This window comes from Cupressus sempervirens, chromosome 1, assembly GCF_028749045.1.
Source record: "Cupressus sempervirens isolate cs-2001-9-10 chromosome 1, ASM2874904v1, whole genome shotgun sequence".
NCBI lineage: Eukaryota > Viridiplantae > Streptophyta > Pinopsida > Cupressales > Cupressaceae > Cupressus > Cupressus sempervirens.
In genome coordinates this window covers 110,734,342-110,760,887 of record NC_143118.1, presented here as the reverse complement: position 1 = coordinate 110,760,887, position 26,546 = coordinate 110,734,342, and the positions used below count along the sequence as shown (strand labels likewise).

General features: G+C 33.3%; 1 protein-coding gene across 1 annotated transcript; it reads right to left on the bottom strand.

The window, feature by feature from the left end:
- Positions 1-691: 691 nt before the first annotated feature.
- LOC149576458 (chaperonin CPN60-2, mitochondrial-like) lies at positions 692-20,708 on the bottom strand. The gene is made up of 18 exons (XM_089817373.1): positions 20,446-20,708; positions 20,115-20,142; positions 18,022-18,153; positions 17,644-17,803; positions 17,262-17,437; positions 16,870-16,965; positions 16,669-16,773; positions 3,171-3,257; positions 2,981-3,070; positions 2,802-2,882; positions 2,531-2,599; positions 2,304-2,381; positions 2,092-2,187; positions 1,878-1,977; positions 1,676-1,779; positions 1,481-1,586; positions 1,260-1,338; positions 692-1,102 (listed from the first exon to the last, which is right to left on the bottom strand). Exons 1-18 carry the CDS (start codon positions 20,481-20,483, stop codon positions 991-993), a joined length of 1,737 nt encoding a protein of 578 aa, XP_089673499.1. The 5' UTR covers positions 20,484-20,708; the 3' UTR covers positions 692-990.
- Positions 20,709-26,546: the final 5,838 nt, after the last annotated feature.

The following is a 26,546-nucleotide window of genomic DNA, read 5'->3' as shown; positions in this document are numbered from 1 at the left end:
GAAGGCGTCAACATTGTTTTCACAAACATTCATGCACATCAAACAGTGAAACATGCCACTGACAAACAGAAAGATATATATATATATATATATATATATATATATATATATATATATATATATATATATATATTCAGTCCTGTGGATTCCAAGCACATCGGGATCTTAAAAGCATGCCAAACACTATGCTTGTGGTGTGAATCTACATTTATCATCATGTTGACGTCCACATGAAAGCAAAAGTGCTCTCAAAATTATACAAAAGCTATGGAAAAATCCGCTGAAAATAATAACCACTTTTGCTGTGGAGATTCTTTCACAAATTCTATGCTTCCAATAGATTTCATAATTCTACAGCAGCATTCATCCAGCCCACGACCTTCAACTTGCTGCAATCCTGAAACTCAGGCACATTTCAAACTGGCTTAACAGATCAGAAAAACTACTCTAAAGATGCATTGAATTAAAAAATTCGTTGACTTGAAACCTGCTAATCCAACCATGCAATCATAGACAATTAAATGATTGAATTGGAATAAAAAGTGTAGTTGAAAGAAACCTTGTCAAAAAAGAAAGGAACCTGCCTATCAAGAACCACGCAAAGTTGGGCAAATACAATCCCCTTCTACAAGAAGGAACCAATGATAGTACACATTGGAACCAAAAAAAAAAAGTAATAATAATATAAAAATATAGGAATTGTTTTGTAATTTATTGCCTTCAAACCAGATTAATTACAAAATTGTTTAGCCTCCTCTCCTACGTTTACAGTTTTCCACTCGGCCTCTGCCAGGTGGTTCAATGAAAATGCCCTACCCAGCTTGAAATAATTAATAATCCAGTTGCATAAATAGTAACAGAACAAAATTTTCACTTGCCCATCCAGAATAAATTGCAATTGTAGAACTTACGACACTTTCCAACCTCCAATGCAACCACTTCACCAAAAACTTCCTAGATTTCACATTCTGCTGGAATCCTCATACTTCCTCAGAAATCCATTCCACCCATGGGTGGCATGCCACCCATGCCCGGGCTTTGCTTTTCATCCTTTGGAAGTTCAGCAACCACTGCCTCTGTGGTAGTCAGCAACGAAGATACACTGCAGTAAAAACAAGACTCTTTTAACCTTATTTTGCACAAAGAGAAGAATTGTCATAAAAGATAAAACTATGTTAATTTTAAAATTAAACAAGTAAAAATAAGAAAATTAAATAAGGAATTTGTTTGATTAGTTATAATAAACATAATTAGTATACCTTGCTGCATCAACTAATGCAGTTCTGATCACTTTTAGGGGATCAACAATGCCAGCTTTTATCATATCAACATACTCACCTGCAACGGACATTAAGCTGATGTCTAAGAAAAAAAACCTCAACCATAATCGATTTAGTCAAAAAAATCATCAATGTCAAAGATCGTTAAACTTTATGAAATTAAATACTATGAGCATAATATGTTCATAAATTAAGTGCACCTTTAGCAGCATCGTAGCCATAATCAAGATTATCTTGTTCCAGTAGTTTTCCAACTACAACAGCACCCTCGACACCAGCATTGGAAGCAATTATATGTACAGGAGACTTTGAAAATAGAAAACATTAATCATTAGACACTCAGATCAAGCCTATTTCGAGACAGAAACAAAAATGTCTAGGTTAATAATCCATACCTTCAATGCATTCTGGATTATCTGAACTCCAATCTTCTGGTCAAAGTTGGCCGTAGGAATTGTATCAAGCTCTTTTGTTGCATAGAGAAGAGCAACACCACCACCTGGAATGCATCTTCCAATAAGCACAGCACTATAACCCTCCTAACAAAAAAACATTACCATCTCTGACGCTTTCAAGGAAATTTCTATGTTTATTTACCAGGTAAAATGCCCTCCTCTACTGCTGCCTTTGTAGCATTCAATGCATCAGTAACCCTATCTTTTTTCTCCCCCACTTCAAGCTCACTAGCTCCTCCAATCTAGAATTAATTAAAAAGGCAATCAAAAAAATCTGGATACAATGTATCATCCTAATTTTAAAAATATTGAAGGCATCTTCCAACATCTAATAGCAGTTTGACTATAAGTTAAACCTTAAGAACAGCAACTCCTCCTGATAGCTTTGCCAACCTCTCCTGGAGCTTTTCTTTGTCATAATCGGATGTACTTGTTTCAATATTAGTACGGATCTGTGACCAAATATTTTGTCAGCCATACCAAGTATACTAACACAAATCCCAGCTTTATTGTCACCAAGCTATAGTCTTACAAAATGATTAGAACACTTCACTCCAACAAAACTCACCTGTTCACATCTCTCTTCAATCGCTTTTTTGTCACCACCTCCATCAAGAATTATAGTGTCATCCTTGGAGATAGTTGCCTAGAATAAATAACAAATAATCTCATTATAGAACAAAAATTTTAGAAGACTTAAGTGTTTGAGAAAAATAACAACACAACAGATACCCTGTCCATGGATGACAGCAAAATCATAAACCTATGTAGAAGGTTACCACTATATGTATCTACCTTCTTAGCTGTTCCAAGCATGCCATGTTCTACTTTGTCAAGCTTCATACCAAGCTCCTCTGATATGACCTGAAGATAACTACCAGTGATATATACTTTTCCTTAAGAAGTGTTAAAAAAACGAAATGGCAAATACATTCAAACCTAACTAAATTGAAGATTACAGTTAGTTCAATGGGTAGTATCACATGAAGAAGTCAAACTTACACTACAAACAAGAAACTCGAAACCCAAAAAAAATAGTTAAGATAGATACAAACATAAAACTAACCTGTGCACCAGTTAGTGCAGCAAGATCCTGCAAGTTATTTTTCCTATTCTCACCAAAACCAGGGGCCTTAATAGCACAAACCTGATTCAGACACAAATATGTTATTCAAATGCTAAGAATTTAGTGTCGAAAAAGAATTAAAGAAGAGGACAAAGATTTAATTAGAAGAATCCACCCACCTTCACCCCTGCACGAAGCTTATTCAAGATCAAAGTAGCCAATGCTTCACTCTCTACATCCTCTGCTACAATCAGAAGAGGCCTTTGTTTCTGCAATAATTTCAACAAGTTGTTAGTCCACAATCAAAACACCGACTAAATATAGCCATATATACTAAGAATAATAAATCAATCTTAAAATATAACTCACCTCCAGTGCTAGCTCCATCACTCGAACTACTGCTTGCAAGCTTGACACTTTCTTTTCATGTATCAAAACGAGAGGATTCTCCATTTCCTGCTCCAGTTGAATAAGATTAAAAAATTGTAAAGCAAAGAGTTCATAATCGTAGAAATCTTGAAATATGGGAAATTCTCAGTTCAAAAATTCACAACTTCCGGTATTTTATTGAGTAAATATTGGTGAATAATTTTTTTAAAGATTGTTTTACCTCTTATCAAGAAATACAATGAAAATTAGTTGAACTTGCTGAATGAAATTGTCTGTCCAGTTTATAAGAATAATGGAACCAATGATTTTTTTAATCTAACATAAATTTGGACAATCTGATACATTAATGACAACAATAAATTATTGGCTTCCATAATGCTGGGCCAATCTATTATAGGTTAGTGGGATTTAATATTGCAGATGCTGAAGAAAGGTTTTGTCCGCTCAAACAGCAGCGACCCTCAAGCAAAGATTAAATCTACACGTGTAATCATAAAAAGTCAAGTGTATGCAGAAAAGAATGAATGGGCAATTTATTTGATTGATACCTGAATAAGAGGCTACTTATGTGCAGCAATTTGGAATATCAATGTTGCTGTATGTCAAAGCCCACAACATTCATACCATGTAAATTCGTTTACTGTCAGAATCATTTAAACCTTATCCACTGTAGTTGTACAGCGAAAATGTTTGTGTTTTAATGCCATTTCATTTTACCATAGCCATTGGTTCCAAGAAAGATTAACCAGAATTAGAACCATTGGATGTGGTTATGATTTAATGGACTTAAGTGATATAGTCAGGTGACTAAGTAAAATGCTTGACTTGCTTCCCAGGAATGATTAACTAGAATAATTGGATGGGCTAGTAGCCTTGTGATCAAGTAAAATTTAAGTAATCACATGACAATAATAAAATACCGACTTGTTTCCCAAGAATGGTTAATGCTTGTTAGTTGATAACTTTATGTGATAGACAGATGACTGCAATAAAATATTTAATTCAATCCCACACAGGTGGGTCATTTCTTCAAAGGAGTTGACTGGACTAGCATCCATTGAATCATTTCTTCAAAGGGATATTACTGGACTAGGACCCTTGATTTCATTGGAGATTGCATCCAAGTCATTAGGTTTGGCTTCATATTCCGTAAGCTGGAGAAATAGAGCCAAGGGATTTGATGCAATCCTTTCTCAATCACATTAACTACAGGAGAATGGCAGATTCTTGTGATTCACATATTATTAATCTTTTGTTTTACTAAAAGAGTGACGAGTAAAGCACCTTTTCCATCATATATGGTTACTATTTAATGAGTCAGTTTCAAGTCATAGGCAGCTTTTGGCAGACACTTAGCATGGTAAATTTCAACCATATTGGTTGAAGGTTGAGTGCATGGGTTACATAAATTGTTTACTCAGCAAGTTTTTTATAAGTTTATTGGTATTATGGACATGATTCAAACCATAAATTTCATTCCTATGGTATCATGAACTTGACTCAAACCCTAGATTTCGTTACTACATGTCAACTGTCCAGGAATAGCAGAATGGACACTGTTGCAAACGGAAGCTGTGTTTCATGTTACAAAACAAATGCACATCACCATTAATGGCAAGCTTGTTTAAAGCTTCAGGTTTTCAAAAATCATCAAAATCATCACACTTACATACAAAATCATCACCTGTTAATGAAAAAAATTCAAGCTTGATTCCCAAGTGCAGAAAGAACCTTCTCTATTATTGCTTTCTATCATAACTAAAATCATCATTGAGTTAAAATAAACTACACAATTAATCCCTGATTTTAAATTCCAGCGTGCTTCAATCAATTTGAGCACACTGGTTGTTTTGCTATATAATTCAACATAAGGCTGAAACCCTTAAAATATCACTACATCTTGGAACTGGCATGCCGATCTAAATTATATTTTTCCAATACCCGAGCCCTACAAAATTTGTCAAACCTAAATTACTGACAATTTCTTTCCATCATTTAACTAAATCATTAGCATTATGTCAAAAAATAGCTACACAGTTGTGCATCCATTTTGAAATTCTAATATGCTTCCTAAATCTGAGGGCACTGTGGCTGTTTCCCTATACAATTGTGTAATAAGGCAGGAACTCTTGAAATATCTCTGTATCTTTAAACTACATAGCAAAAATATAGTCTTCTAATGCTGAAGCCCTACAAATCTATCAATCCTAGATTACAAACAATCTCCAAAAGACACACACATTTCCACAAACTCCTCCAAAACACTTTTGGTCAATCAAGCCTAGGATTTTGCCTTGGTCAAACACCTGAAGTTTTAAGAGCGACAGCTTTTCTCTTTCAACATCAACAAATATCACATAAAAGACTTAAAGCTTAGGTTTCTACCTTACTTAAACCCCTAAACAAGCCATAAGCACCAACTTGATTTACTTTAACTCAAAGTTGCCCAGACGCCTTGAAAACTGCCTACCATTTCCCTCTGCTCTCTCTTTTCATTTTCCATTTGTTTATTTACTCAAAACTAGAGTTGCACAATATACATCCACACTCCCACCACTATGTGTACAAGTACAATATGGTCCAAATAAAAGTAAGACTTATGCAAAACATTAGTCATACCCAAAAAACTTATCATGAATTTGAAACGAAATGAGCAGAGAAAATGAGTAAATGCTTATAAGTCATACCCAAGCCCTTTTTGATGAGTAAATGCTCATACATATTTAATGGAAACATTAGAGCTATTACTTTTATTAGGAAATTAAAATTTACAATGCCTAGTTAGATGTGTATATGTGTGCAAATTTATGGCATCTCATATTATAGGATTGTCATCAAATCAATTATCTAGCATGAATCATTGCCAAACTATTGAAGACATTTGGAAAGTTGACAAGGCTTCCTATCTACAAATTTCTAATAAAATCACATACCATAACAATGTATAAGTTCCGATCATTTAATTTATGGACATCTATAATAATTAGCACATATTAGACTATGTTAATCCTCATAAGTTTTTTTTATTCTTTTTTATTAATTGAATTTCTTGTGTATTATTTATTATATATTTTAAATTCTGATTAATTTAATATCAATTATTAGTTAATTATAAATTTCAAGTGCAAGATAATAAATTATATTTAATGTAATAATAAATTTTTTATTTGGATTTATAATTTATTCCATTTTTTATATTTTAATTTAGATTTACTTCAAAATTTTAATTTATTTATATTTTACCTTAATTTTGTGAGATTTAAAAATTAAAAGTTAGATTTCAATTCAACTTGTACTTACATTGTTGGTAAACATATCTGTCACTTCAGATTTTCAACAGAAAGCCCAATTGTAATAGTGAGTAGCTGATCACAACAGTTGGATAGATCCCTTCAAAAAAAATGATCTTCCTCTGCGTCTAGAAGGGTAGTTCCCTAGTTCCATTAAATGTTTTGGAGTTGGAGAAAAATAGCTCACAATTATTTTCTTTAGTTTCTTAGTAACAAATATACAAACATTTATCAAGAACTCATTAGGGCAACTTGTTCAACTTCACCATCGAAAGACAAAGATTACACATAATTATTATCAATGATGAAAATCTGAATTTAGAACACAACATATACACTTCTCAAGGGATGCAGCTATCCTCCCTACAAATTGCACCTTTGACTTTTCTGAAAATTACGAAAACACAGCGTATTTTTTCAAAATAGTCAGAATGTGTTCCTGTTGATTTCAATGGTTAAAAGCAGAAAACAACACCCGATCTGAAGAAAAATCAATGTGTTTTCGCAGATCTGAAGAAAAAAATTGGAATATTCTGACTTTCAGGTGCACTTTGTCAGGAGGGTAGCCCACACCAAAGAAGAGCATGTAATATGTAAGTTGAAAAAATATGGCAATTGCCTCTATAATTCAGAGTATAAATAGAGAAAACTTAACATGTCCTCATACGATGAACATTAATTAAAACACATGAATACATAACATATTCCATAAAAATTCAAAACCAAAATGCTCCTCCAAATCACAACGTCTCCAAAAGTCCCTTACAAACTTCACAAGTCCCTTTTATAGACACACCTCTTTGTAACTACCAAAGGTGCTAAGTTAGTAATCAATTTTTTTTTGTATCTATATATGGTTAAGAACCTAACAAATTATACACAAAAATAGTCAATTATCTAACTTTGACCAAAAAACCAAAATTTACTAATTACAACCAAAAGCATAGAGACGTGATTAAAACTAAGCTAAGAAATGTACAAAAAATTAATTATTTGTGCTGATGTTGTGCTTTGAAGAATGCTACTGAGCCACCACCTATGCTTGCAAGTTCAAGGATCTAGCTTTGTAAGCTTTGTATGAATTGAGGAACCCTCGCATGAGTTCGTATCCAAGAATGAAAACATTATCCATCCTTAAATTTGAAGTGACATACTTGTCCTATATCTCACCCAACACTAGTTGGTAAGTCGGTACATCTCTCAACCTTTAAAGTGACAAAGACAAAGCTCAACTTCATCACATTTCCATCAAATACTCTATTCTCTATTTCTTAGTTGATCTTCTCTGAGAACATGCCTAAGAGAACTTGTGAATTAATCAATGTAACACGAGGACCTGCACCCTCCTCCATAACTCAAAGTGCCATCCCTAAGATGTCCCCGCATCAGAGACTTGAGTATCCCAGTACCCCTCACCTCTACCATTTTGCAACCATGTCAGTCGCTGGGATGGGTAATTGAATTTTGATTTTTAAATGTTACTATTGGGCATGTAACATATGGTTAAGAACCTAACAAATTATACACAAAAATAGTCAATTATCTAACTTTGACCAAAAGACCAAAATTTACTAATTACAACCAAAAGCATAGAGACGTGATTAAAACTAAGCTAAGAAATGTACAAAAAATTAATTATTTGTGATGATGTTGTGCTTTGAAGAATGCTAGTGAGCCACCACCTATGCTTGCAAGTTCAAGGATCTAGCTTTGTAAGCTTTGTATGAATTGAGGAACCCTCCCATGAGTTCATATCCAAGAATGAAAACATTATCCATCCTTAACGTTGAAGTGACATACTTGTCCTATATCTCACCCAACACTAGTTGGTAAGTCGATACATCTCTCAACCTTTAAAGTGACAAAGACAAAGCTCAACTTCATCACATTTCCATCAAATACTCTATTCTCTATTTCTTAGTTGATCTTCTCTGAGAACACGCCTAAGAGAACTTGTGAATTAATCAATGTAATACGAGGACCTGCACCCTCCTCCAAAACTCAAAGGGCCATCCCTAAGATGTCCCCGCATCGGATACTTGAGTACCCAAGTACCCCTCACCTCTAGCATTTTGCAACCATGTCGTTGCTGGGATGGGTTATTGAATTTTGATTTTTAAATGTTACTATTGGGCATGTAACATGTTACTATGTTGAATGTTCAATGGTTGCAGTTTTTCTATATGGTCAAGTATTTTAATTACATATGCTCTATTGAAACATCATTTCATCACTAACATTACAAGTTCTCTATATATACCATACAACACCCCTCCTTGCCTCGTCCTTCCCTTGTTGCTGTCCCCTAGTTGTACCCTCGTCCCAAAAATGAGGCCCAATTTCCCCGTCCCGCAAAACTCATCTTGAAGTCCAACCGTCCCAACATACCTGAGTACTAGTGTTTCACTGGAATTAATATGTTGAAGATCCTTTTTTGTTAATGAACTTGTAATGATTGTAACGACCTCCAATATTTTCATTCTTATCCACTCACTAATTGCTATCAGCTTCTCATATTCACCCAAACCTCAACAAATATTTATTTATCACTTCCCAATTTATACTTTTGCACCACATATATGATTGATTGTCCTTTGGGTTGGAGAATACCTTCTCAACAATTCAAGTATTTGAACCAGCTTTTGATATTTCTTGGAGCTTATCTACCACAACCTGCCAAGCCACCTTTTGTTCCTTAGTAACAACAACTAATTTTCTTTTTCAACAGATATTTACGAATCCTTTTTTTTTTATTACTCAGAGGAACCACACTTTGAACTCCAAGCAAGACATTTATAATAATCCTTATCCAATGGGAAGTTGGAATCACAAGGTAGTTTTCAACTTAATTCCCCTAACCCCTTGTCTGTTTTCAATACAAACCGAGACAAACAACATAGTCACTTGTCATATACCAATTCTCTTAAAATCTTGACTATGTTCAATATTATAATTTAACCACATCAATTTTGTCTTTAAACCTCTCCATCAAAATATAAATATAAACAGTATGCCAACAAGTGGAAGCCTAATAAGCATAATTATGTCAACATATAAAACTTGACTTCTTCCATAGTTTTTGCATGTATTGACGGCTCTAACTATTTTCAACGTGGCTTAGAAAAGACAGAGATTTCTTTTATAAAACCATATTTCAACAGCATCCAAATCTTTTAAGAATTGGTTTGGTCTTTCCATGATGTTAAACATATCTGAAGCAAATGACGACTCTATCTTTCCAAATATCATGTCTAAAGAAAATGAGAGGTCTTTCAGTCACTTTTTCTAGTTCGACATGTGTCAAAAATGATTCAGAATATGCACTGTGATTGTTTCCTCCAACTTGTACCAGAACCAATGTGGAAAAGAGATTTGAATACAATGAACATATTTTCACATTGATCAAGCGATAAGAATTGCAGATAGACGATAATATGGAAGGAAAAAACAATAATATTACCAGTACAAACAAGAAAAACAGTCAGAAAGTACAACGAATATAACGTCTAACAGCATATATAATCAGCGGACATCTTATTGCACACAATACCAGAGAAGGGTATAAACAAATAAGGATTGTTCTGCAATCTATGTCTGATATAATCAGGCTTAAAATACATAACCAATACAAAAGGAAGGATATTTTATTAGTAGAATAAGACTTCATGCATCTTTGAGGCAAGTAGATTATCTATTATAATAATTAGAATCAACTCACTTAACAATATCCATGCTCAGTCCCATTATAAGTCTGAGCAAGAAGGAAAAAGTAGGGATGCAATATGGGGCAAGCGTGTATAAATCCAGCCAACAGGTTATCTCAAGATAAGTAGGAGTCAACGTCCTCGAACACCTTGAGGGCATATCCAAGAGAGACTTAAGGGCTTCGATCCACAAAAACCTTGAGGGACACATTGAATTTGGTCTCAAAGCGACCTATTTTATCTTAGCATTCCCTCTAAGCATGAATTTTCCTAGCTTGCCATAGCTTACTCTTGATTTAATTATGTTATTAAGTTAAATAGAATAATATAATAATAATAATATAAAAAATAATAATAATATAATATTAATCATATTATAAAATAATAAATAATATAATAATAATATAATATTAATCATATAATAATATTGTGTAATACATTAATATTACAATATGAGAATTTAATATTATTATATAAATGCCAAGAGTTAATCAAATTAGCATGAATTGTCCTAGCTCCTAGCTTGCCATAGCTTAATCTTGATTTAATTATGTTACTAAGTTAAATAGAAAAATATAATAATAATCATAGAATACTAATATAAAAATAATGTTAATATAATATTAGTCATATTATAAAATAATAATATATTACTAATCATATTATAATATTGCATAATACATTAATATTAGAATATAATATTGTTATATAGTATGATAAAACATATAATATAAAGGGAATTGTATTAATACTAATAATATTATCAATAATAACATAATAATAATAGACGCATCTTTTCTCGTATCAAGAAATATTAATCACCCAAAAACATAGAAAAGAGAAAAGAGAAAAGGGAGATATATAAAATATGGTCTGCAAAAAGTTCAGTTTGAGAAAATTGAAATAAATTATTTAAGTCCCAATAAGGTACATTACAGTTGGTCATGGGTTCTTTGACATTATTTGCACATAATGTAATCATTGCATTTCAAAAGGGGCATCTCCTTTAGGCATTTTGTCAAACAATTGGCACACATCTCTTGTGATTGTACACATTGCATACATGTTTATTGGAGAACTCAACTGTGGCATTTAACAATACTTTCCTAGCAAAGATGAAAGTTTACATCCTAATTCAAACTATGTCACCCCGATTCAAACTTTCGTCTTTGCAATTATATAAAAAAATAGGGAAATTTTAAAATATATAAGGAAATTTTTAGTATTCATATAAAAACATGGATAAACATGCTTAAATAAATTATAGAACCTTGACATATAAAACTTGTTGTGATATTGCTATCAGGATTTAACTGTGTGATTTTGAGTCAAATTCATTGACCCATGTTTCATGCGTCCCTAAGCACCACCTAGATCCAATGAGTGCTAAGGGTTCCATTTATTCTCATGAGAGATGGATTCATGTTGAATCACTACGCATGAAACATGGATCAATGAGTTTGACTCAAAATCACACAATTAAATCCTGATAGCAATATCACAATTTGACTTGCTATGGAAATTATCTCCTAAATATAAAACTTACGTTAAACAATTTAACTTTAGAATTCACATGAGACTGGAAATCAAACAAATTATCAAAACTGAAATATTAATTTTATGGACAGCTAAGGGAGAGGTTTCCAGGACAAGACATTTAGGAAACAGGGAAGGGCCAAATTTTGCCAAAAACACGTCCCCAAGTATCAAGTTCCAAAGCTCTCATTTTGGCACCGACCTTATGTCATTAGTTGCATTGGCTCAAAAGTTCTGAATTTCATTTAACTAAATCCCTTGTGAGTATATCTTGCAGTCATCAAATTCCTTGATATTATACCACTCTAAGATCGTGTCAAACCGACTCACATGCCTCGCATATGCTTCTACATGTTGTAACTCAAACTATGGAGCAGCTTTAATGTTCCATGTGTCTTGCCAACATTTTTGACACTATGCAAACCAAACTTAAATTGTTTGAGAGTTCTTCACCATCTCAAGATTCTAAGACCTCCTTGTGCAGTCCATTTTGTTTACATTCTGCATTTATTCATTACTTGAGATGACATCTCTTTAATGCATTCCGTCAAACAGTTCACAGCATTGCCTATGATACCACATTTAGCATGTGCGGCTACTAGGGTAGTGGTATTTTGTGTAACAGTTGATGCATCTGTAATTCCACATAATACACATTTATGAGAATTATTTATCAATTCAACAATTTTGAGATATTATTTGCACAATTCAGATTGTTTATGGTTGCGCATTTTTCTTGCTTGTTTCTATCTTGCCAAAATTAGGGTCTAAAAAGAATAAAATGCATTTTCCCTCTGCTAATCCATATCCAACTATTATGCAATATATATTCAAGAACTTTATACTAAATATATTATCTCGGGTATGCATAGATTCTCTGTCAGACTTTCATTCTAAGGAATGATATTTAGCACAAGGTTGTGAGTGCATCTTGTCATCTATGAATGACAATTCCTTCCACAGGCTTTCAAATGCCCTTCGAACCAATACATTTTCTACATGTCATAATTTCTTCAAACATTAAATCATGTATGTCCTTATGCTTCCACATTTATAGATTTAATATTGAAACCTTAAGCACAAACCCCCACATTATCATTTTGGTTCCAATCTGCATTTTCTCAACAATTTGCATGATAGTTCTACTTTTCTTGAAATGCCTTCTTAAAGAAATTCTCCAAAGATGTCTAAAGATGCTTGAAATTTTAGCAATCCTAACCTTTCAAATGTTAGATTTTGCCTTTTTGGAGCATAAAGGTTAGTGCTTTGACTCTTTTTAGCATTTCCAAGAAATAGTTATCACTGCTTGTTTTTCAAGCATTCATTTTGATTCCAATCTGCATTTTCTCAAGAATTGGGATCGGTAGTTATAGATTTCTTGAAATGTCTTCTTAAAAAGATTCCCCAAGATGCAGTTCATAAGATGCTTGAAATTTTAACAATCTTAACCTTTCAAAGGTTATGCTTTTGACTTTTTGGAGCATAAGGTTCATGCTATGACTCTTTTAAACATTTCCAAGAAATGGTTATCCCCGTTTGTTTTTCGAGCATTCAAAACCTCTAAGTTATGTGTGCTCACTTTTTGAACAACTCAAGTTTTGAGCATTTTTACATTTTAAAGTTATGAAGCTTGTTTTTTTAGCATTAAAAAACCTGAATAAGGAATTTTAATATTTGAAGCAACAAGGCATAACTTTGAGAGTTTCACTAAAATAGGCTCATTTCGAAAGTTTAAACAAGGGGGACAGTTAAATAACTAAAATTGAGAGTTCTACAATGGTATCACAAGCAAACATGTCACCAATTGTTTTTTAAAATAAAAGAAATTAAAACACAACCAAAAAATATTTTTAAAAACTAAATCCATAATATGGTTCTACAACAAAATAAAATAGATCTAGAATAACCATTATAGAACTCTTCAAGTAAATAACAAACAATACACAAGCAATTACCTTGATTCTGAGGGCAAGGTGTCCAAACAAGATTAGGTATCATAAGCAACACTAAAGTAAGAACTCAAACTCCACTTGTGCTAATTCAATCAGAGTTTAGCTGAAGTGTTTGGTAACCAACAAAGATTAAGGGTTGGAATACGAATGGCTTTAAGTAAAACATCAAAGACTTCTTACCTTAAAATGACAAACATACTATTCATTTGTAAATGCAAATAAGGCACATCAACTCAACAAGAGTCTTCTACATTGGCTCCCCAAAAGCAAAGAATATAGTAAAAGCAATTAGTAGTTCAACCAACTTCAACAACTCAAAATCCTATCCCACTAACAATTTAGACAAACCAACAACATGATCCTGAGTTTTCAATTTTGTAGCTGCAACTTGGACAGATATTGTTTGAAGGAGTCCCTTTGCCTCTCCCTCATTCTTATGAAGCAAAACAAATGGCATGTAATAAAAAAATTAAGTAAACAATGTAAATAGAATTAAATTACGCATGCATAGTTCTAAAGTAAACAAATATAACTCTTAAATAAAAACAAACAGCTCTCGTAATAGTAATAAAATAAAACAGTTCTAAAGTATAAGAAATAATTCTTGAATCAATATCCATGAGTTTTGAACTAATTAGGTAAAGTTATCAAAAAGATATGTAGTCGTATATTTCATAAAGATATCTTGGTCAAACCTAATACAGTGCTTTTCAACATAGGAAAAGTGCTCTCCATCCCAAACGCTAGGAATTATGATCATCCCATAGTTAAGGCAAATCAAATCCCCAAAATTTTTGTCTCTGATGATTAGGAGTCGTTTATAGCTAAGAGGCCTTTCATCATGAGGAACATGAAAGTCTTGATGAATTTGTTGCATGTAAAAAGGTCAAGAAATGAAAACTACTTCGAGGCATATCTAAGTGAAGGTAATGTAAATACAGATGAAGTTCTAGCAAACACCACTAGCATTGACAAGGAAAGGCCATCAAGGAAGGCTCTATGAGCAAAGAAAGAGGCCATAAATGTCAATAATTTCAATATAAGAAAAAATAAATGTCAGTGTGTCTTAAGAGCTTTGAATCTATAGAAAAGTTGTCCATAATTTTGATCCTTTCCAAATGTTATGTAAATATTTGGATACAAATATGCATGTTGAACAAGTTTATTAAGCAAGGGTCTTAAGCTTTTTGTATTGATTATTCATTTTTACTATTTAGTGAAGAATAACGATGCTTTATTTGACTTGATTCAGATATGGTCAATTGTTGCAGAATACTTCTATATGCTATAGGAATGTCTTTTAATGGATGCAGAGAAATCATAATGGCAATTGTGTCATCCCCTTTGTATTTTCATCATTAAATATGTGAATATACTAAACCAATGCAGTACTTTCTTTACTTCTAAGAAGTTAGCATCTACTTAATCTCTAACAAATTATGAATGAGTCACAATTTAGAAAGATTGTGGAGCATTAAGTGTCCTAAGGCATTTAGGAATCTTACACATGAAACATTACTCTGAAATCTAAGCCATGTCAATAAAGTCTCCACTAAGATTACATTAGTACAAGAATAATTAGAAGTGATATAAATTGACTCTTCTACTCGATAATTAAATAGAGGCCTAAAATAAAAAAGCCAATTCAAGGGAGCAATTAAGAAAACACTAACTATGGTTAACAGGATGGGTAAGGTGGTTAGCATATGTTACAAAAGAACTTTCCTTTGAGCCCACACCCTCCCCAGACATTTAGGGCATGACATTGTAAAACTAATGGAAATTTGAAATTGGTTGCTAGAGGATTAATCACACCATCCAACAAGCAATGGTTATACTACTTCAGCATATAGATCAGTGACCATAGCAGATATTATTTTAATATGAAAAGGTATTATTGAAATTAATGTTCGATTGAAAAGATGGCAGGTAAGTCCCCTTTAAATTCACATACTTGGCTTCAGCCTATTACCTATCAAAACAAAGAGAGAAATAATTCTTATTAAAAACATTATCATTAGGTAAATAAAGATAACTCTTCAATAAATAACAAAATGAAATAAAATCATTCTCCAATAGTTTTAAAGTAAAACAGTATTAGCTCTTTTAAGTAAATAAAATACCTATACTAATTATACTTAATCATAATATAACGATTCTATTGATGCATCATAACATAATGATTCTATTGACATATTTGATATGCTGATAATTAAACATGTATACATCTTGCAATATCAAGAATGAGACTATATTACTCATTGACTCTCTTGTAAAGAAAGTGTGTATGCGCACTTGTACTTCCACAAATGCATGCATGCATGCATTCATGTATGTGTGTATATACAAGCACGATATATATAATATTTATCATTTGTCCATTTATGTGTCTATCTATATATGTATGTGGGTGTGTGTGAATGCATCTTACATGTGTATTAATGCATCTTACGTGTGTGTGTGAATGTATGTATGTATCCATGAGCAGGTATTAGGGCTACATATACTTGCATGTATGTATAACCAATATATGTATGAACATGTATGATTGCTAAATCCATCCATATTCACATTAGAGGTGCTGAAAAAATCTTATCCAAATCATATGCCATATTTATATTCATGTTCATGCAGATCCACTTACAATGTCCTTATAATAATCAAGTAATATCTATTCCATGTTTAAATTAGTCATTAGATGAATTCAAATATTAGTGATTAAGAGTTAAATTTAAAATATCTTATATAGTTCTTTTACTTTAGTTGCATATGGTAAAAGATATTTCAATATTGAAACACCATATCGTTCATGATAACATTTGGATATCAAAATTAATCTGTAAGATTTTTAAAGGAAAAAAAAAGCTATCCAATAATGAGGTGTCTCTGAACAATATGAGGCAATCTATTTGAGACTCCAGTCCGGTAAAGATATAGTTCAACCACAAAACAAGGAAAAACAACTAAAAACATATTGGTATGTAATTTCACTTACACATTTCTGAGTCTTTTGGTTGGTAATAAAATATGGAGATATATAACCCCTGTCAAGCTTCATTCCCTCCACCACTTCTAACTCATTATACAATGTTTTCCCATCCTGCAAGTATCAGTGAAAGGGGGGGTATAAACACAAGGTATAATTGAGCAAAAATATTTCTCTAGAGCTGGAAAAGCAAGGAACAAACCAACTTACCGCAACAGTAATGACTCCTTCCTTCCCAACTTTTTCCATTGCTCTAGCAAGTAACTCACCTATCTCTCTGTCACCATTTGCAGAAATGGTTCCTACCTGCTTCAAACAATATTTCATACTAAACATATATTGGCACAGGGTATTCCTTCAACTTGGAACTAATCAAACATAATTCTTCAATCCATTACCAAAATAATTACTAGGCAAAATGCTAGCAGCAGTAAAAATAATTCATAATGGCATTTGCTAAACATAACACAATCAGAAAAATGCAGTCTCACAATCACAAATGGTAAAAACGAAAAAAAAATTAAAAACTAGAATTAACAAGGGTATAACTGGCTTTAACAAAAAATTACAACAGGGAAGGTTGCAAATTAATATTTACAGACCTGAGCAATTTCTTCAGATGTACTTATCATCCGTGCCCTACTTTTCAAATGTGTTACAACAGCATCAACTGCCATGTTAATACCACGCCTTAAGTCCATGGCATTCATACCAGCTGCCACTGATTTACAACCTTCAGTGAATATTGCCCGAGTAAGTACAGTTGCACATGTTGTACCTGAAAATAATGTTTTTGCTATTGTTAGTTCAGAATGCCTAGCTTTTATGTGAGCTGCAGCTCAACTGACTCAACAGTTTACTAATTCTTTATTGAAACTTGGTCATGCAACTAACAGAAACCCATATTCTAGTACAACTTTATAAGCTTCCTGGAAGAACAATTTCTTGATTCTGCCAATTTGCCTAAATTAAAACAAAGTGTACCATCTCCAGCTACATCATTTGTTGCATTAGCAACTTGCTTGACAAGGCTTGCACCAATATTCTTCACTTTATCCTTAAACTCAATACTTTTTGCAACAGTGACACCATCCTTAGTGACCTTTGGGGATCCAAAGCTTTGCTCTATAATGACATTGCGGCCCTTTGCAAAACAAATAGAAATAATCAGATAAGTTGGACAATTCAATATTTGCCTTTTTAATATTAACTTAGGAATGTAGTAGTACTGTTTCAATAATCAAGGTGACTTATAAGATAAATGTCAAAGAAGCTTCAATATTCATATCATTCAAGTATCATATCATCTGTTTTATAAGAGTACACAAGCAATACATTTACATATCCCAACCAGATACATACCTTCGGTCCCATGGTCACCTTCACTGCATCTGCGAGTTGTTCTACACCTTGCAACATTGCAATGCGTGCTTCACTTCCAAAACGGATCTCTTTTGCTGCATAGTTTCTACTCCATCCAAATCTGCTAGCATTCTAAAACATAACATGACAAAGAAAATAAATTGCATCCTTTAAGACTTGTTCATCCTTGTATTCTAACATGTAGCCTCTATTTAAAAGAGATTCAATGCATGCATTACCAGCTTAGTATGATATAAAGCAAGCTAGCCTTGAATCATAAAATTGATGGATGCCAAATAACAGTAAAAGATGCTAAACCTCACTCTTTCCATATACAAGAGAACATTTGTTACAACAGTTCGTTTAAAGAGGAAGTGAAATTCAGTTTAAAAAGTCTAGGGAATAATATATCAGTTTGTTTAAAGAGGAAGTGAAATTGAGTTTAAAAAGTCTAGGGAATAATATAACACAAAATTTCAAAATGCATACATGAAAAATATAAGCATATCAATTGATGGAATGTGTTAAAATATTAACATGCAAAAAAGAATAAAAACTGATACATGCATACTTTTCTACGAAAGAAATAGATAAGTGCATAATGATGCATTGTATTGCATTATTGGAAAACTGCAGGACCAAATAAATGTTCGTTATCATCTACCACGCCCTCTTTTCACAGGGTCAAATATTTATCCATTTACTAAAAGCAAAAAATAGAGAAATTATAACACCTATATTATTTTTGGCATATGATTTGAAATAACAAAGTTAACAGAGGCTACACGCCTAAAATTAAAAAGGTGCAATGCATAGCCAATATGCTGTCGTTAAGCAGCAGTCATCCCAAATTGCTATGTATTGTTTACACATAGTTATTAAACACACATGTCCGTACAGATGTGCCAACAGAAAGGGAGTACTTGCCAGTCACAAATATATGCCCTCATCACAAGAAGTACATCATCTAGAACAATGATGGACAAGGTTTTTTAGTGGATGCCACTCATGCTTTAAAGACAAGAAAATCTTTAGAAGAAAGGACTTCAACTCTGTGAGAGGTTAACTCTTAAGCTTTTGTTTTCTTGCAAGTAACCCTGAATCCTGGTAGGATCCGATCTTCACAACTCGACTTTACAAAGATTGCGAAGCTGTGTAATTTTGTATATGCAATGACACAAAACATACTAGCATGTCCAGGCTAGAGTGTTAATAGGATATTAAAATTCAAAATAAAAATTCTTAAAGGGTAGTAACAAAAAAGAAAAATACACTTGATGGCAAGAATAACATCAATGACATATATGGTAGGCACAACAATGAGAACACAGAGAATTAAAAATGTAGAGATCAAGAATATATTCTCAAAGAATCAAAACCAATATTTAAATTCCAAAGAACAATTCTGAAAGTATAGTAGCATACATAACAAATACACTTGGTGGCAATAAAAGCATCAATGACATATCTAGTAGTCACTACCATGACAACACAATGATAAAAAAAATGTAGCAATCAAGAATACTTTCCCAAAGAATCAAAACCATGCAAGAGAGTAATAAAAAAACAATTTGATAATTGGTAAGCTTTATGGAATAGATCAGTTTATCATCTTTGAGTGGTAGGAAGAAATAAATATTCTTGATTAGGGCACACAAGAATGATATCGATAATCAAGACTGCACTTCAACGGAATGCTGGCATTGTAATGTAAGTGGCAGTCCTTTTCTTCGTGTGTATTAGATATAATTCTTCTGATATGTGATAAACTTGGCAAGCTCAAGCTGTCTGATAGAAAACATGTTTTCATTGAGTGCATAGTTTTTGATATTCTAGTATTCTACAATTTCCATTGTGTAAACAATATTTGAGATTGCTATTCAGAAGTCCTAGAACCATCAAATGGCAATCAGGCGGGGGATAGGACTCAAAATCGCATCACTGATTTCCAAAGAAGAGTCTACTAGCACATATCGTAAAAAGCTTCAACAGACGGTATGAGAGCCCAAACATGATCGTCCAATCAACTGCCTTAATAAACCTAAATCTTTAGACATATCGAAAGCCTAAAGGAATAGGGGAGTTCAATGTACCTGGAAACGAGCGCGAGAGTTTCTGCCCCTGCAAAATTACCAGCAATTAAAAATGTGTAAGATTTTTAATCAAGATCATTATTACCATCAAAATTCCACAATCCAAAGCCCTCGACCCTGAATCTGCGCGAGTATAACATCGACGACATAGCAAATTTGCAGACAATCCATCATACTTGGGCTTTCAAAGCCAAACCGCAACAGCAATAAAACAATATTTAACAACTCAAAACCTACTTTAAAACGCATAAGAACCTAAGCCATGATATAAATTTAACATTATTGGTAAAATGCATGTGTGTGAATAAAGCATTGAGTTCAGAGCTCCTACCCGACTCTAGAAACAAGTCCAGCTGCCGCTCTATACATGCTGTATTAGCGCAGGCGAAAGAGGGAGAAAACAAGCGACCGTTGGAGATCAATATTTCGAGAAGTGCTTAGAACTGGATAGACCTCCCCAACAGCCAAAACTAAGAAAGAATATGCAGTAGAATTTGTATTCGGGATATTTCTAGAAAGGCCGCCAGTTAGGGTTTAGGGTTTAAAGCAACATATGTAATAAAGTATTTTGAAACAACGTTTGGATTTTGTTCTGCATTTTTTAACGCTGGCAATTGTTATATGTTTTTAAAAGATCTCCAAACTTTTGGGAGTTAACGAAATAAAATGTAAGCATCGTGGCCCCTGGAGAGACATTAAGTCGAGGAATCAATCGCTCTCTTTAGTGAGGGGGTTCGTTTGGTTGTTGGAATAGGAATTGGGGAAATATAATTGGGAATCGACGAAAGCAATTTCAGATTTTATTTGATTTATCTGAAATTTGATCAGGAATATGTTAATCTCATGTTTGGTTGTGCAAGAGTGGAATTGGGATGAAGATTAAATTTTTATTTTTTATTTTTAAATAATTTATTTTAATTTATTATTTTTTCCAAGTAGTTTTTTTTATAGTTCATATTTATTTATCTATTGAAGTTAATTAATGAGAATTTTAATTTGTTTACTTTTTCTAATCAAATAGATATAATCATGAAAACCATTATACACAACAAAACTACTTGGTAATCTAGTAGAATTTGTTCATTATTTAAATACAAAATCATTGTATAACTATTTGTGAATCTAGTAGAATTTATTCATTATTTAAATACGAAATCATTGTAAAAAATTATATTCCACGATCATAGACAAGTTTTAAGCAACAAAACTGTCATGTCATTACTAAAATTTGTCCACCATCGGGTATACAAAGTCATAAAAAAAGTTACACCGCCAATGTTTGTCTCTTAACCACATTTACGCATATGATCCCAAACCACCATAACTAATACTGCAATAAAAATTATTAGAACACAAATAACACATTGTAGAAACATAATATTGACTTTTGCCATGGAAGCGATCTCACCAACAACAAAAGTATTTGGAACCTTACACAACTTGCAAACGCTTCTATCATCTTCTATAGCTTTTAGATGTCATTGATGTAGATGGGGCATCATCGGCCCACTGAAAAAATCTGCAATCATTTATTCAAGATGATAGCTGTGATAGAGATTTTTATCTCTAGAAATATGGGTGTTATTATCATTATTGTTACCTTCATCTAAAAAGGACACTTATATTTAATTTGTAATATTAAATGTAATAACAATTGTCATTCGACATGCATTGAGGCATGGAAAATTGTACAGTTGTAATTATAATAAAGAGTCAAGTTTTCAGAATTTGGAGAGACCTTCGGTTGGAATGTGAAAAGTCTCTCCTTAAGTTTTACATAGAGAGAGAGAGAGAGAGAGAGAGAGAGAGAGAGAGAGAGAGAGAGAGTAGGTATTGAATACTAAAACCTTTATGATCAATAAAATGATATTTTTTGTTGTGTGGTTAAGTTTTTCCCTTCCTTCTAGAGGGGTTTTCCCAGGATATTTATGGTGTTTATTGTTTCACTTTTGGCTCCTTTCTTATCGTTGTTTATTATCATTGATTTATGGGCTCTAAACTTAACATGGTGTCAAAGTCAGGTTTAGATATCAACAATAAAGGAATGTTTGGTCTTGTTTCTTTATGTCTATGTATTCTCTTATAGTTCAATGGTCAATTTGGTTCTGCACTTTATAGTCATTTCTTCCTCCCGTGCTCAAGGTGGGTCATTTATTTTATCTGATTTATAGTGTTTAATTAAATCTTACTGTGATAAATATCTCTACATGATTATGATATGTTACCATGCGGAGGTAAGTTATTATGAAATCTGGCATTTTTTTCATATATATGTTCCTTGACTTTCGATAAGGTCTTCCATGTTTATTTGCCTTGGCTCCTTGTTGGTATTCATGTTGTACTCTCCTTGTGTTTTTAATTTGTCTCTAGTTGGCCTTGTCGAGCCATCTTGAAACTCTAATATCCCCTTCTCTTGCAAAGGAGTTGTGTGGCATTAGGTGAAGAAGTTATCCATAAGTGATACCTGTATACCTAATATAATTCTTCACATTCCAGTTGTGTGGATATGATGTCATTGGATATCTCATCTCATGTAGCGTCTTTGATTTTACCATGCTTTCATTTGCACCCTTTTTGTGTATTGGTTCCTTTTTGTATCCTCAAACCTCTTGTATGTCTAGAGACATTTACTTTTGTGCTCAATCTCGAGTGCTAGTGTGTTTCTTCTTTTGTCTTAAGCGTCGGTTAGAATTGTTTTATCTCATTTGTGTAACTATTGTCTTTCATGCTCTATTGAGTGGAGTGCTAGAGATGTTGGTTATCTTTATCTTTCTCGTATTGAAGTCAACTCTCAACAATTTCCATTTTCTTTCTTGCAGATGGGCTTGAGCTTCAGTTTTGTCCTTTCTAGTCTTCATCAATTATATTCTTTGTCATTTTGTATTCTTTTGGCTTGTGTATAAAGGTTTGATATTCTCATGTGATGGGTCTTTTCCTTTGGTAAAAAGATTTCCTCATGTTTTTATCTCGGACCTTTCTTGGTTTTCCTCTCTTATGCTTCCATTGACGTTTGAATTTATTTTAAGTAATTGATTTATTTTATTTTCTAGGATATGTTTGTTTGAGACATCTTTGTATCATCTTCTTCAGCTTCGTATCAGCATGTTAATTGTGTGTCTTCCTTAGCTTTGAAGGAAATATTATTTATGGTCAAGAAATATTTTATTTGATCAGTTGGTTCAGAGTTTCAGATGTTATTGGCTCTATATATATTCATGTGTGCCTTGTGTGTGTCTTTTTTATTGGCTCCATGCATTTATATGATATGTTGGCAGCTTTATATTGGAGTCATCATCTTTATTTGAGCTCATAATTATTTGATATCATCAATTATGTGCTATTAATTGCTCTTATTTTAAAAGTGTTATGTGTATTTTGTAATTGTCATTGCTAAGTGAGAATAAGAGAGAGATTTCAGCCTTGAAGAATATTGTGTCTCTCCCTGAGCAGTGACATTAATCTTCTCAAAATGATGTTATGTTCTCAGCTAAGTGTTGATATGGTTCTATAAATTTTGTACAGAGGTATTCTCTAAGTTTTTTTGCAATATGGATTTTCATTGACTAGGAGTCAACATCAATAATAAAGGATCAACAATAAAAGATTGATTTTTGGATGTTCCAATTATTGCATGTGATGCTCATAACATTCAGACAATCAAAGATTAGTATTTTATTTTCTTGAGTTATTAGGCAATGAGATGTTTATACAGACTACATAAGGATGTTGCTTACTAATTGATGATACATATTTGTTTAAATATGAGATTCAAAGGGAGATGCTCAGCCTCAGAGGGAGGTTGCATCCTCTTACTGTTGTGATTGAAATGATTCTTAATTGAAAGGGAGATGTTTTAGCTTCAAAGGGAGGCTTCATCAACTATCTTCTTTTCATCATTAAGAGGGAGTGCTTATGGAATCCCCATCTTTTTGATAATGCTTATGGTATTTGTAATATTTGAGACTTAAATGGAACTAAGTCTTATTTTGTTATTCCCATTTCCATGCTTGTTTCAACAATAAGATTGTAAGAATCAACTATACTAAATCTTTCACTATGCGATAGTGAATATCATGTTGAGAGAGTCCATGATGTCATCATGTTGAGAGATTTTGTGATGGAAGTTGGATTTCATCTTGAGAGATTCCATGATAGTTCACATTGAGAAAGTCTGTGATTAAAGGCTTGGTTGTGAGTCTTACAAATCTTTTCATGTTGGGTGATTCCATGAATACGAATAATTGTTACAGGCTTTCATGTTGAATGATTCCATGAATATGATTAATTATTACAAGGTTTCATGTTGAGTGATTCCATGAATATGATTAATTGTTACAAACTTTCAAGTTGAGTGATTTCATTGTAATAACCCGAACCAATAGGCCACTAAACAAAACCCTAAATTTAATACACTGCTAAAATATATTGCTGATATAAAAGAAATAATAGTGCCAATGTATTCATTCAATGAAAACCAAATGTTTTTACAAATGATATGGCAAATTTCAGCACCAAAACATTATGACATAACACATTACAGAGAAACCCTAACTAGCTGTATACAATTGAGAACTTGTTGCAACTACAGATTGAAATGAAAAAAACTTGGATTGATCAAATGGTGGAGACTGAATGCTGAAGATGATATGGTTAAAGTGCAACTCCACTGGAAACTCCAAATCAACAATTAAGCACAAATGAAAGGACTGAAATTTCCTTCCCACAGCTTCAATAATTCAGGTGATCTCTCACACCCTCAAAATTGCGTACCAATTGAGAGTTTTCATTCTCAATGGCCAATTGTGACTATTTGCAGAAACCCTAGGCTCCACAACGCACATAACTAAAATTCAATAATAAATCTCGATGATAGGCAATGAGCCCTCAATGCCTATTTATTATTTTTTCCTTGATAAGTCGGCTTCCCTTTTTAATTTTTCTCCGCTTCTTCCAGCAACCTCTAGAAGATTTTTTTTAAAGTTACCTTGTAATATATATTTTTTAATTGATAACTTTATAATTAATTCCTTCAAAAAAAAATGGAACATTACAGGTCCGCCCCTCCTAAAATTGCTTGGCCTCAAGCAATCTTAATGCTGGATGCTGCAAAATCACTTCTCCCTCCCAAGTAGCATCTTCAACAGGCAAATCTTTCCACTTAACTAGATACTCTTTGATTACTCTCCTACGAAGCTGCTTCTCTCTACTATCCAGAATGGATTCTGGCACTAAGATCAATTTCCCCTCATCATCAAAGGGAGGTAATACTGTAGAAGGCATCACATTCTGACCCAACACCTTTTTGAGGCGTGATACATGAAACACATTGTGCACTCTACTATTTGTGGGAAACTCCAACTCATAAGCTACTTCACCAACTCATTTGATGATCTTGAATGGTCCATAATAGCGTGGCTTGAGTTTATCTGCACCACTCTTCTTGAGAGTGGACTCCTTATATGGCTGCAACATGAGGTAAACCATATCATTTACCTCAAAACTATGCTCAATCCTCTTCTTGTTTGCATACTGCTTTTGCTGGTTCTAAGCTCTAGCAATGTTGTCTCCGAGAGTAGGAACTATATCCTTAATTTCCTGTAATAGTTCACCTGCACGGGGTACTCGACTGTCTCCCAACAACAAATCTAAGAAACTAGGTGCTTCATAACCATAAAGTGCCATGAAGGGTGTCATTTGTATAGTCATATGATATGTAGTATTGTAACAATACTCATAGAGATATATCCATCTGACCCAAGCTTGTTGTTGATTTGCCACATAATTCCTCAAATACCCTTCCACCCATTTGCTTACAATCTCTGTTTGACCATCAGTCTGTGGGTGATAACTAGTACTAGGTGTAAGCTTAGTGCCACACAACTGAAATATCTCCTGCCAAAAGTGACTCATGAAGCGGTTGTCCCTGTCACTCACAATGCTCCGAGGCAAATCGTGTAATCTAAAAATCTCCCTGAAGAAGACCTCTACCACCTAAGTTGCTGAGTATGTAGTAGCGATAGGGAAGAAGTGAGCATATTTTGTCAGCCTATCCACCACCACATAGATACAATCACGCCCCTGGGCCCTAGGCAAGCCCGTAATAAAATCCATATAGATGCACTCCCACTTCCTGTCGGGAATAGGAAGTGGTTGTAGGAGCCCTACTGGATAAGTGTGCTCTTGTTTGTTCGGCTGGCAAACATGACACTCACACACATATTGCAAAACATCAGCCTTAAGTCCCTTCCAAGTGAATCGTTCCTGTACTAACCTTTAAGTCTTGAAATACCCAGGATGGCCTGTTGTAGGTGAATTATGGAATGCTCTCAAAATCAATTGCTTCACTTTCGATCCTAGGACTAAGTAAATCCTGTTCTTGTAAATGATCAAATTATCTATGAGAGTGTATCTGGTGTCAATTGTTTTTCCCTC

Coding starts and splice junctions, on each gene's coding strand:
- LOC149576458 (XM_089817373.1), bottom strand. CDS start 20,483: ATGTATAGAGCGGCAGCTGGACTTGTTTCTAGAGTCGG. Junction 17,804..18,021: donor AGGTGACCATGGGACCGAAG/GTATGTATCTGG, acceptor TGTTTTGCAAAG/GGCCGCAATGTCATTATAGA. Junction 3,071..3,170: donor TGATGGAGCTAGCACTGGAG/GTGAGTTATATT, acceptor AAATTATTGCAG/AAACAAAGGCCTCTTCTGAT.